General features: G+C 33.5%; 1 protein-coding gene across 5 annotated transcripts in view; it reads right to left on the bottom strand.

The window, feature by feature from the left end:
- Window positions 1-602: 602 nt before the first annotated feature.
- The window catches only part of LOC121426154 (dipeptidyl aminopeptidase-like protein 6), a 47,070-nt gene continuing 35,249 nt past the window's right edge, over window positions 603-12,423 (bottom strand). For all 5 annotated transcript variants that reach the window (XM_041622355.1, XM_041622364.1, XM_041622339.1 and 2 more), the window contains 15 exons: window positions 11,778-11,898; window positions 11,021-11,151; window positions 10,308-10,429; window positions 9,733-9,895; window positions 9,026-9,133; window positions 7,576-7,712; window positions 6,929-7,142; window positions 5,634-5,780; window positions 4,412-4,581; window positions 3,853-3,910; window positions 3,429-3,522; window positions 2,996-3,060; window positions 2,428-2,500; window positions 1,478-1,551; window positions 603-901 (listed from right to left, as the gene is read on the bottom strand). In XM_041622355.1, the coding sequence (XP_041478289.1) occupies window positions 797-901; window positions 1,478-1,551; window positions 2,428-2,500; window positions 2,996-3,060; window positions 3,429-3,522; window positions 3,853-3,910; window positions 4,412-4,581; window positions 5,634-5,780; window positions 6,929-7,142; window positions 7,576-7,712; window positions 9,026-9,133; window positions 9,733-9,895; window positions 10,308-10,429; window positions 11,021-11,151; window positions 11,778-11,898 (1,782 nt within the window). In that variant the 3' untranslated portion in view covers window positions 603-796. The remainder of the gene's footprint in view (window positions 902-1,477; window positions 1,552-2,427; window positions 2,501-2,995; window positions 3,061-3,428; window positions 3,523-3,852; window positions 3,911-4,411; window positions 4,582-5,633; window positions 5,781-6,928; window positions 7,143-7,575; window positions 7,713-9,025; window positions 9,134-9,732; window positions 9,896-10,307; window positions 10,430-11,020; window positions 11,152-11,777; window positions 11,899-12,423) is intronic.

The raw sequence follows: 12,423 nt of genomic DNA, 5'->3' as shown, positions 1-12,423 counted from the left end.
AAACAATCCTGTTGAAAAACAAAAGTTGAACTGAAGTAAGAGTCAAACATTTTCCAAATTATTTTTTGGAAACAATTGCATAAAAAAAAACTGCAAAATAAAACTTTCCTAGATGGGCAAGAATCGATCGACATGTTTGACATAATTCAGTCTCATCCCAAATGGACATCATATTTTCAGGCACAGTTATATCTAATAAGATGAATCTATTGCATCTTATAAGGATTACAAACAAAATAAAAATCATAGCAAACATTTCAGTACAAAAAGCTAATAACCATTTGATATGGCCTCAGAAATTTAAGTTAAATAAAATGAAATTCATAGCAAACATTTCATTAGAAAAGATATTGATAACCACTTGCTATGGCCTCATACATCTCTTTCATGGGAATCTGGATTTGAATGTAAAAAGGAACACATCCAGGCCCCGTCTTACAAAGAGTTGTGATGAACCCGATCAACCTCAAGTATACAGAAATCCATCAACGTCTTTTTTTCAGGAATTTTGCACAATGTCCTTTGTAAACAAAGAGAAGCACACTGAATTTTCAAGAAAATTATGAATGTATGAATATAGATCATATCTATCAAAAAATATTTTGAACAAACGTGTTGCTGTTGATGGCTTTCCATAGTTGTGGTTGATTGGATCAATCGTAACTCTTTGTAAGACCGAGCCCTGGCATTCAATGGATCAGGGAAGGGGGTAGCGGAGGGAAGATGACCCATCTGGAAATGAAGGTCACTATTCTATTGGAGAAAGGTCATAGGGTCAGGGGTCAAATATTGAAGGTCAGCATTTCAGGTCAAATGAGCGGACTAAGAAATCTGTGAGCACACGGTAGAGATCCTTTTGTACCATTGGGTCTCCTAAGGCGTGGTTCTCATCTGTATAATACTGTCAAAGGAAATAAAATAAATCAATATTAATACTTTTCATACAATTTCTTCATCAATATCAACGTCAACAACATTACTATCAATATCAATATGAGTAAGACCAGCAGAAACATGTATGTGGGTATCTATTGGGACCTATATCTCTCACTCTGACACAGGGTTTTATCTAAACTCTAAAAAGGTTCTTTAACCATGGAAAGCCAATTGTGACACAAATTCCCCTACAGTAAAGATTAATTTGATTTATTATTTATCTGCTATCTAGACCATTCTCATCTGTCTACAAATAATAACAATCTAAGAGCACAGTAAGAATAAGAAACATATAATACGAACAAGATTTTTAACATTCTGGATTCCAATGATTTTTAGCAGTTAGACCATGGCGTAAGTTAAACCCGACTTTAGAATGTAGGCATATATGGGTCCTCTGTGGACCCAGCACGATTCTGATGGTCTATTAGAAACCATTAAATAGCAATATAAATTTTCTATTTATCTCTTGTAGGATCCTGTCGAATGTCTACTATCATCATGACGAATATTATCAGTATATCAGTCACATGTATCTTACCTGTACTTGATGCTGTACACCCTCTTGTACTAAAGCTTTCACCAAATTGGCTGAATTTTGGAAATGTACATTATCTAAACAGAAAAATAAATAATATATGTTACAAAGTTGTAGAATAAAGATAATATGCAACAGACCCTGGCATCAGCACAGGTACCCTGATCAGACGCTCGAGCATCCAATGAATTCCTTCCTCCCGGGTACCCATTAACTACACCTGGATGGAGAGTGGCAAATATATAGATAAATGCCTTGCCTAAGGACGCAAGAGCTGCAGTGGGATTTGAACCCTGGAAGTTGTAATTGAAAGTCCAGATATTTATCCACTGAGCCACAACACCTCTACATGATATGTGTAATTATTTGGTGATACACACCCACAGTAATATACAATCCTGTAGTTTCATCTTATTTTGTAAATAATCCTTTATGTAATTTTATCAAAACAATTTGTCGTAAACTTCTTCATATGCTGGAAATCTTGGTCAGTATCATATCATTCTGCTATGTACTGATATTGACCTCAGAGCATCCCTCTTATTCCCAACAGTGAATTCCAAAATCATCTTAGTTGACTACTGAATTGTGTGATTTACATTGGCTTTGTACACGGATCACCTGGTTCCAGTAGGTAATGGATTTAGTTTACTCTAGGACACCAGAGACACCCAGGGAGAATTTTACAATCAAGATGCTTGATGTATGATAAACAGACCATAACAATATGCACAGATTATAGATCTAATACTGAAGACACTAGATGGTAAAAAAAAACAGAACATAAAAAAGTATCTGCATATATTATGGAACATTTTCAGCCAGCAAAGTTCACCAAAAGTTTGGTCAATATATGCCTTGCTGCAACTCTAGTTTTGATTTTTTTTGTCTAATTTTGTTCTATGAAGATTTTCATTAGAAATATTCTTAAAATAAAACATTTCATATCTTACCATCTGCTAAGCCATGTACCAAGAGATATTTTGTATTGTGAAGACCTGACGCATGTGCAGATATGTTGGAATCCTGAAACGAATAGAAAGGTAAATTGTAAAGATGATCAAAGTAAAGTAGCGGGTCTTTAATATATTCATGGTATATTCATCAGTTTGCAACTGAATCATGACAAATGAAATATTAAAAACAACTACTCTTTAATAATGATGGTATCATTATAAGTCAGACCACCACTGTTTCGTTTATTCCTATATCCATCAATGAATGTCTATGTCCTTCAATTTTCACGTATAATCAACAGCTGAAATGATTCACTGGCCACTAGACCTTTGAAAATTTTGAATGTTAGATGATACTTGAGTATTATAACTCAAATTATTCAATCTTTACCAAGGCTTTGTAAGCCCACTAGTGTAGCAAATGTATCTATCACATTATGAAGCTTAGACATTATTCCCCTCACATATGAGCCACAAAAGTAATTAATGGGTGTTCATATCTTGTACTAAGGGCATTTTTAGAATTTTTTGTGATCATCTTCAGAAGAAAACAAAGTTGTCTTACCTTGTAAGCTTGTAAATTATCTGTTGCTTTTGGTAATCCCATATATTTTTCAGTATAAACAGAATCTGTAAGAGAAAGATATAATACAATAATATAATGTATACAAACTCCAGATAAGTTGAAAAACAAGAGAAAAAATAGGATATAAAATGTTTATCTATGGGCCAGAGATAACTAAAATTTCATTACTGTTGCCAACAGGCATTTAAGCTCTCACAGGAAACCACTGATAAAATATTGAACAATCCCATTATACTAATGAAGATATATTGAATTACTTGTTCATTTACAATTTATCATATTCATGATGTAAGATTAAAATTTTTAAATGCGAAATTGCATATATGAAAACACTGAGCTTAAAGCATTATGATTTATGGATGAAATTGTGATTTTTTAATGTCTATTGTAATATTAATTTATCATATCTTACCATAAAATCTCCAATCGGTGACAGGGGCTACAGCCATTGTACAGTTGAATTTACCATATGTAGCAGCTAACGTTGAAGCAAAACCTCCATATGACTAAATATGAATGGTAAAGAAAGCCAAATAGATATTATCAATATTTCAATAAAACTATAATCTAATTTTTACCACTCATATCATAAAAAAGCCTTGATGCATAAATATTCATTTATTATTCTGGACACTGCTAAATGTTGTTAGCAGTGTTTTGTCCTTTTCTGTGGACATGGGAAGAAATCACTTCCAGTTTATTACTGAATTTGAGCAACCTTATAAAGTAATGTCAGATTGAAAAAATCAAGCTTATCAATTATGAGTCCAAAATATTTGTTCCTAAAGAAACAACCCTTAAACAATTCTTAATCTAAAATGGACATTTATACTCACCCATCCCCAAATAGCTGTTTTGTTCCAGTCCAAGTAACGGTACGTATCCAATAAATAGCTGGATGAAATTAAAAAATTAAAACCAAATTTGAAATGAGGAAAGAACATAACTTCATAATAGCTTATATGAACAATAGAACATGTATGCAACTAAAAAATATGATTCACTGTTATAATAATTATGCAAATAAACATTCTTAATTGATTTTACAATTCTGAGGCAATGTAGATTTTACATACAATTAAATAGAATATATCTCAGAAGTATGGTTAGTTTTTATATTGTAACAAATAAAGATGTTGATACTTCTGCCTTCAATTACTACACAAAGGGGAAGGACAATAATTCAGTCATTATAATAATCATCTTGTAATCCAATGAGCAATGTTTAAAATTTCTCTGGCCCCAGCTTTACAAAAACCTTTGATAAATCATTCCCAATGATAAAGCAAGAAACATCATCATCTAGAATATGAAATCCTTTCGAGTGTCCATTACATGCTTAAAATATGAGATCCATGTTATTATCATAAATTTATACAAAAAAACCCAACATACTCTGTAGCTGTAATTTGATCTTCAATTTCAACTGTGCCCAATCGTTTGTAGATCTCATAAAGTAGCTTCTGACCATTGTATGCCGATCCACGCCCATCAATACGAGCAATAATCACATGGTGATTACTACTCAAATATGAATACCAGCCCTGGTGATACTTGGCATCCACCTGCAGAAAAAAAAGAGAGGATGAAATAAATTGTTTCTATCAAACTTAGGATAAAGTTTATGGATAGAAGATGCAGGATGTTTATACATTTGTTTCCTAAGGTTCAACTAAACTTACATAAATACACATAGAAAATTAGTCTTGTAATCCATTTTCAACATGGAGAGAAACCATACAATGTTGTGCTATTTCCCTTTGATAAGCAGTACCCTTATAGATTAGGTTCACTTTTCATAAAGTTTATTACCACTAAGACAAAAATTTCTTCATAAAAATAGCTGATCTAATTATTTTTTAATAAAAAGTTTCATAAATAGCGGTCAGGTAGATCAAACTTAACAAAGCATTACACTGAATCCAATCTCCTGAAATTTGAAATAATGTTAATGGAAATTATATTTTCAAAGAGAAATAATCACTTAAACGAAATACCCCTTAAGCACGTTAGTTTCTGATCAGTCTTTGACTCATCTCATTTTCAACATAAAAATGAGTAAATTATCATATCCCACTGCTGCAACCAAAATAGTATGGATACCCAAATATCTCAACTCTGTCACAATACAAATATCCCACTGCTTCCACTACAACAGTTTGTAATAACCCACTGCTGCCACCCCTAACAACTGATATCCCTTTCCAACCACCGCATCTGTTTCAACCACTGCTGCATGACACAATCATTGTACAGATATCCAAACTCTGCTACCACGTCAGTTTGTAATCCCACTGCTGCCACTCCCCCAAAATTGATATCCCATTCTCACTACATCTACCGAAGCTAGCTGCTACCATCACAGTACAGAAATCCCATCTCTGCAACAACGATAGTTTGTAATATCCCACTGCTGTATGCCAATACAGTTGATAGGCCTATCTCATTCCCATCACATCTATCACTATTGACCTCACCACAATCCTATCTCTGCCACCAAAACAGTTACTTTGTAATGTCCCACTGCTGCCACTGATAACAATTGTCCACTTTAATCACCACACTGCTGAAACACACAATTACAGCTTAAGAGAAAAGCAGATAACATTATTCTTACCTGTTGTGTGCCAGGTCCTGCATAGACATCAACCAGTAACGGATGCCTACGCTGATCATCCATTGACCGGGGAATAAGAAGCTCGATTTGGATGTCAAAATTACCATCTGAAGACTTGACAGTGTGGAACGTCTTAATCACAAAATCCTACATTTGAAAAAAAAAATTGATATTCAGAGGTAGTGTCCATAGTTCTTGTAGAAATTTTAAGTGCAGTGTGAAAATGTACAGGAAAAAAAGGAAGATTTCATAACCAAAGGGAAATTAGACATCTATTGTTACATTTATAGAAGTCACTACAAGCATCAGTATACCACATACATGTACGTTCTTAAAAATATCTTTTACAGCTTTGTCAACATACAATATCTTCATTCAAGGACAAGTCCACCCCAACAAAAACTTGATTTGAATAAAAAGAGAAAAATTCAACAAGCATAACACTAAAAATTTCATCAAAATTGGATGTAAAATAAGAAAGTTATGATATTTCAAAATTTCGCTTCATTTCACAAGAGCAGTTATATGAACGAGCCAGCTACATCCAAATGAGAGAGTCGATGATGTCACTATTTCTTTTGTTTTTATTGTTTGAAATATGAAATATTTTGATTTTCTCGTCATTGTCATGTGAAATGAAGTTTCATTCCTCCCTGAACACGTGGAATTCCATTATTTTAACATTTTGTGCTTCAGGCAAGGAGGTCCTAATTGTCAAATTTGTAAAAATTGAAATATTGTATAATTCAAACAATAAAAAACAAAAGAAATAGTGAGTGAGTGACATCATTGACTCTCTCATTTGGATGTAACTGGCTCGTTCATATAACTATTTTGTTAAAAATAAGCGAAACTTTGAAATGTCATAACTTTCTTATTTTACATCCAATTTTGATGAAATCTTGCTTGTCTGATTTTTCTCTATTGATTCAAATTTTTCTGAGGTGGACTTGACCTTTAATAGAATTCGGAGGTCGAACATTAGAGTAATGTTCAAAAATAAAACATAACTAAAAAAGAAGTAAAACGTTCAGGAAACTGCAAGTCCACAGTTGATATGTGAATATAATAATTTCACTGGATACAACGTTATTAAAAGGAACATAAAATCTCTTCTTTTGATCATTTCATCTGAGTTAAACCATATGAGATTATCTTCCACCCTGTAGTTCGATGTTAATTATCAATCTGAAACCATATCTTTGAATAGCAGGCAAGTAAAATATTGGTTTTAAAGGAACCCTTACACGATTTCAAACTTCACTCAAATTGAATCTAACATGTCAAAGACTAACCTTATCAGCCAGAGCCTCCTTGACGCCAGCATTATCTACCAACACTGTGAAGTTTGCCGAGTCAATGGAATTCAGGAATGTCTGAGGTACATCAGGACCATGGCACTGTAGGATGTACCGGGTCGCCTTGTCGTTGAAGTCTGCACTGAAGTAGGAACAGCCTTCGATTACATCACATGTCAGGCAGGTCCTCTCCTTGGTCGCAATGTTCAAACTGAAGGGGAAGATAAGAAATGATCCATCAAGAATATGATAAAACTCGATCATACTCTTGAAAATTGTTAAAAGAAGTCAGTTTATATTGATATTGTGTAACCTATTTTCTGATATTTTGCACATTTTTTATGGGCTTTACGTAGTCCTATTTCATTTCAATAAATTTGCGTTTTAACCCTCTACCACCTCCGCTTTTATTATTACTTGTTTGTTTTGTTGACATTTTATTCATAAGTTTCATTTATGTCTCCTCATCTGAAGATGCTTTGTTTTCAGAAATTGAATATAAATACAGTGCTTGTCATTATAATGTACGAGATTATCAAAATATACTATAGCAGAAATGCAAACCACATTAAAAAGCAGTTCCATCGTGAAAAACATCAGTAATAGTATCATACGCATCTATTGCAGTATTCAAAGTCTCTCACCTATACAATGTTCTGTTAATGGATCCATCCTCGGTACTTAAATAGAAGAGAAGGTTCCTCTCTGCATTGTAGCCAACGATCTGTGTTACTTCCCAGATTCCCTGGGTCAGGAAAGTGACCTGACCCCGCTGACCACTCTAAAAAAATAAAGATTAATTTAAAATATCTTAGCCTTTCAGATCATATTGGCATTTTAACATAAGGTTGCATTATATTATTGCTTGCTTATTTTTTATGCAACAAACCAATTTAAGAATAAACAATGATTGGAAATAGAAAAGCTTTGGTTCATGTTAAAAAAAATAAAAACTACGCAAAATGTAGGGGAAGGCGGGGTAAGTTGTGACAGTTTTTGCTTTTTGCATGTTAGAATTGATATGATTAATAATCTTGTCAAAATAAGTACCTTGCCTTGAAATTCAATTCTTCTGAAATATTTTCCACCTATATATAACTTTCTATCCCCACACTGAAAGTCATCGTGACCTTTGAAAAAAAGGATGGCAAATGGCTCAACTTGCCCCATATATGGGGTAAGTTTGAGCCACCTTCTGGGGTAAGTTGAGCCACAAAAACTATGTACAAAATGTATGAGGGGAGAACCAGCATGTCAATTTTTTGTTTAAAGTCTTTTCACTTGCTAATTCTCTATAAATACTAACATCCTTTAAAAGGAAAAGAGCAGTCATGTAAATTTGCTCCTTTCAGCCAGCATTCCAATCGACTTTTATGGTTTGTTTGTTTTTTAAGATACATTACCATAGGAATTACCATGGCTCAACTTGCCCCATGCTGTTTGGCTCAACTTACCCCAGTCCGAACTTAGTGCGATAATTTTGTATCCACACATTTATTATGCATCCATCATATAAAAGACTATGACAAGAATGAAGATCCATACCTGGACTAATAATGTTGTTATCATGTCTTTATTATATTTAAAGACGTGTGTATTTATAAAGCACTTATCTATTTTACACTCTTTTTTACTTTTTTAGCTGAAATTCATATTTTTCCCTGTAAAAAACTACTTTTTGTTTCAAAGTTGAAAACAATGTGGTGGGGTTAGGGGTTATGCTATGGGTCATCAATACATGACACCACCACAATGTCTGACTCATTCATTATTGGCCTGGGGCTGGTGGCTCAACTTGCCCCTATGCTCAACTAACCCCGCCTTCCCCTACATATTTGACTGAATCTTATAGATGATCATCTTGACCCAAGGAAAACCACATTAAGGACTCAATTTTATATTCAAATTTGTAAGTTTAAGGAAAAAGAAAAGAAAAGTTTAAAAGAGATTAAAAGGGGAGCATTTCGCAAAGACTGTTTAGGGGGATTTTCACCTGCAGATGTTAAACGCTACAGGAAATCTTTCCATCTCAATGGCTGAGGCCAAATTAGTCAATGACAATCATTGATAACACATTGCAAAATGCAAACTGACCTCAGCAGTAACTTGAGCTATATGATAGAAGCTTCCTCTTGGTCCTTCTCTCTCAGGTAGAATAGTGAAGTATGAAAGACCATCTTCTGCAAAAATAATATCCCCTCTCTGCAAACAAAAAATAGAATATCAAATATTAACATCATACAATGTGGTATTATATATAATTATATCCTTTACTGAAAGTTTGTTGTTATTTGATTGGTTGAGAGCCCTTCACGTGACTAATCATAAAATGAATATGCCAAGTGTTTCTTTCGAAAGTTGTAGTGGACATATTTTCTCAAACCTGATATACTTGTATAATAGATACTACAGCATCTTGTGAATTCAATGTTTTGAAGTTGTATGCTGCATGTCAATCATTTACATTAATAAACTTATCTCTGCACATATGTTCTATATCAATAGCAATCAATCTTGGATTTCCAAATAAGACTCAGTAAAGAATAACTTCCTGTTTTAACGGTGTTTACTTCTCTGCTTAAAGTTTGGCACATTTGCATTTGTTAGTGATCAGATAACTGTGAAAATGAGCCCATCCACTTTGAATCAAAGAAAAGGTTCCTTTGAGTGAATTTGGAATCACAGTGTAGCATTTGATGCATAATTCTATTTCAAAAATTACAAGAACAATCCACATACTTGACACAACATAATTCAAAGGAAAAAGATGCATGCATTTGATACGAATTGTGACCCCTGACCTGAACTATCCAGCCGTTTGGTGTCTCTTGCTCGTAGTTGAGGTCACAAACCCCGGTGTCCACCTGGCATATGGTCGTCACGGAAACATTCTGCGGTCTGTTCCACCATGTGACGGCTACCTGGTACCTATCCTTCCACACAACACTTCTGTAATAGTACTCCCTAGAAAAAAATGGAGTGTTCATATAGTGCATATAGTAACAATACTGCATATGTGAAGCGAATCAGTGATGCCTAAATAGAGAACTTGGGAGTTATAAAAACACTAGACTTAGCCAATGGGTATTACAAAATACAGTAGTTAACAGATAAAGAATGACTTGGTGCATGCAGAGCTTGGATAATAATCTTGATAATCTTTTGATTTTGGTTAATTAGTTCGATGTGGCTGTGAAATTACAAAATATTCTTGAGGAATGATAGTTCTACACCCTCTCCAAGGGTCTTGACAGGGAGTAACAGTGCTCGGACCAATGAATTAGCTGGGTATAGAATCTACATATATCTCTTGATATCCAAGAATAGTCTCTGGAATATCTGGGTATGCAAGAATTGCAAGAAAGCTTGTACGTACTGGTCCTGGAACTGTCTTGGAGGCTGGAGTTGGACCAAATTTGTAACATCTTCAACTGGCATGACGAGCAGCTTGATGGTGGGATTAGGATATCCAGGCTTGGGATAGTTGACGTATTTAATCTACAAGTAGTGAAATACAATAAAAAAAAAAGGAGTGGGTTATTGAGTGGTCAAAAATCTTAATAGTTATAGTTTCAAAAATTAAAATCATTCCTGATTTAACTGTCAGTATATACAAGCTCCATGTATCTTTGTGCTTAAAAGAAAATGAGGGTTCTCTTTTATTAAACAAAATAAAACAAAGTGTTAAAAAATGTAGAATTTATAGGCAAAGCAGTCATTAACCAATCAAATGAGATTTCAGTAGCTTTAACAATTATTTATAAATTTGAATGAAAGTGAACCCTGTATTTAGTTGGTAAATCATGATCATCTAATTGTATTAACAAACAGCATCGAATTTATTTTTCGCAATTTAAATAGTAATTCAGACCCCCTATCTTTGTAAAAGATGAAAGGGTACAGCATTATGAGAGCAGTGTGTGAATTCTACATTATTAAAAAAATAGTAAAAATGATATTGAAAATAGAGTAAATTTTTTTCAAAATTTATGTTCTTTCCTAAAAGAAAAATCATTGGTTTGAATATCTGTGGTATTCTAATATACAATAATGTATATAATAATAGCATACCATAATATCATATCTTACCTCACTGTAAACCTTGTTCTCATAGCATGGATACCATGCTTTAGGAACCTGAGTATCATTGAATTGAGCAAAGACCAATCTAGATCCATCCTTGTTCCAGTAAAGAGCATCATCATCACTCAGAATTTCCTCTGATATTATCATGTAAAAAGAGAAAAATAATACAGAAACAGGTGAGAAACAAGGTCAAAGACAATAAGGTGAATATCAATTGCCTTACAATAATCAATCAGTCATCTAATATTTTGGCCTGTCAACTACATTTCAAGGACTTGCAAGCATATTTGATGTTCCTTCCCTACACAATAAAAAAAAAGGAATACATTGAAACAAGTGAGCAAGCACCATTTATATATTCAGGATAGATAACTTAAACATTTACATTTAAAAACTCAGTCGAAAAAGATTAAGATATAGATTTTTAAAATCAATTCCTTTTTGTTTACGTTTACAAATATCGAAGCAAAGTATTTTATAAAAATTTGTTTGAGTACTGATCATTTTCAGTTAGTGCTCATTTCATATCCTTCTCTTCGTCATACAAAACTTAAAACAAAAAAAAACACAGAAAAAAGAATCAAACATTTAATAACTCAACAAAGTAATCTTTCTGGTTTTCTTTCTGCCCATGTATATGTTCATGTCATCTTTGTGACAATGGATAAGGTAGTAATCCCTTTTAGACAGTACAGAATAGAGAAAATTTCTGATGATTTCTTCAAAATCATGGATTCATTATGTCATCTAGAGTTTTTACCTTCATAAACCCAATCTGGTACACCGTTGAAGACCTCCCCCTCTATACCATCCGTAGTAACAGCAACTGGATCGTTATTTACCGCATTCTGGTAGTACAAGTTGTTCTTATAAATAAAAATCTAAAATAAAGGAAATATTTAAAATCATAAATTCAACTTTTTTAATTTAAGCACCAAAGCTAATATAAAGTCAGTCCTATTTAATCTCATTTTTTTGTTGATATATATGAGTATAAAAGGTTTAGGTTGCCACATAGGCTGAAATTGTACACCTTAACCCTTATTCAGTGTTTTCAAATTTGAAGAGGTACGTTGTACATGTATGTTGTTTGTTTGCCACTCTCGACCCAGGTGCTAAATGGGTACCCGGTAGGATGTGAAAGTCATTGTAGCTTGTCCAGTACTGTGTGTAGTCTGGTCTGTTAGCGTCAAAAATGCCCTACTTGTGGACACGGTGGACAAAAGCATGATTTTTTCTCCAGACCTTTGTTTATGTATAAGAATTAAGAATGGGGTATGCTCCAAAAAATCTGGCTGCAGGAACAGTGAAAAAATGGGTGAAAATGTCAGAATTTATGAGTTCAGATTTGTCTGATATATAGACTAGCGCTAGTGCAAAACTCAATAGTAGTGCATTATTTTGCA

Source organism: Lytechinus variegatus, chromosome 1 (genome assembly GCF_018143015.1).
Source record: "Lytechinus variegatus isolate NC3 chromosome 1, Lvar_3.0, whole genome shotgun sequence".
NCBI classification, from domain to species: domain Eukaryota; kingdom Metazoa; phylum Echinodermata; class Echinoidea; order Temnopleuroida; family Toxopneustidae; genus Lytechinus; species Lytechinus variegatus.
Note: the sequence above shows the minus strand (reverse complement) of the source record. Positions and strands in the feature narration are given on the sequence as shown.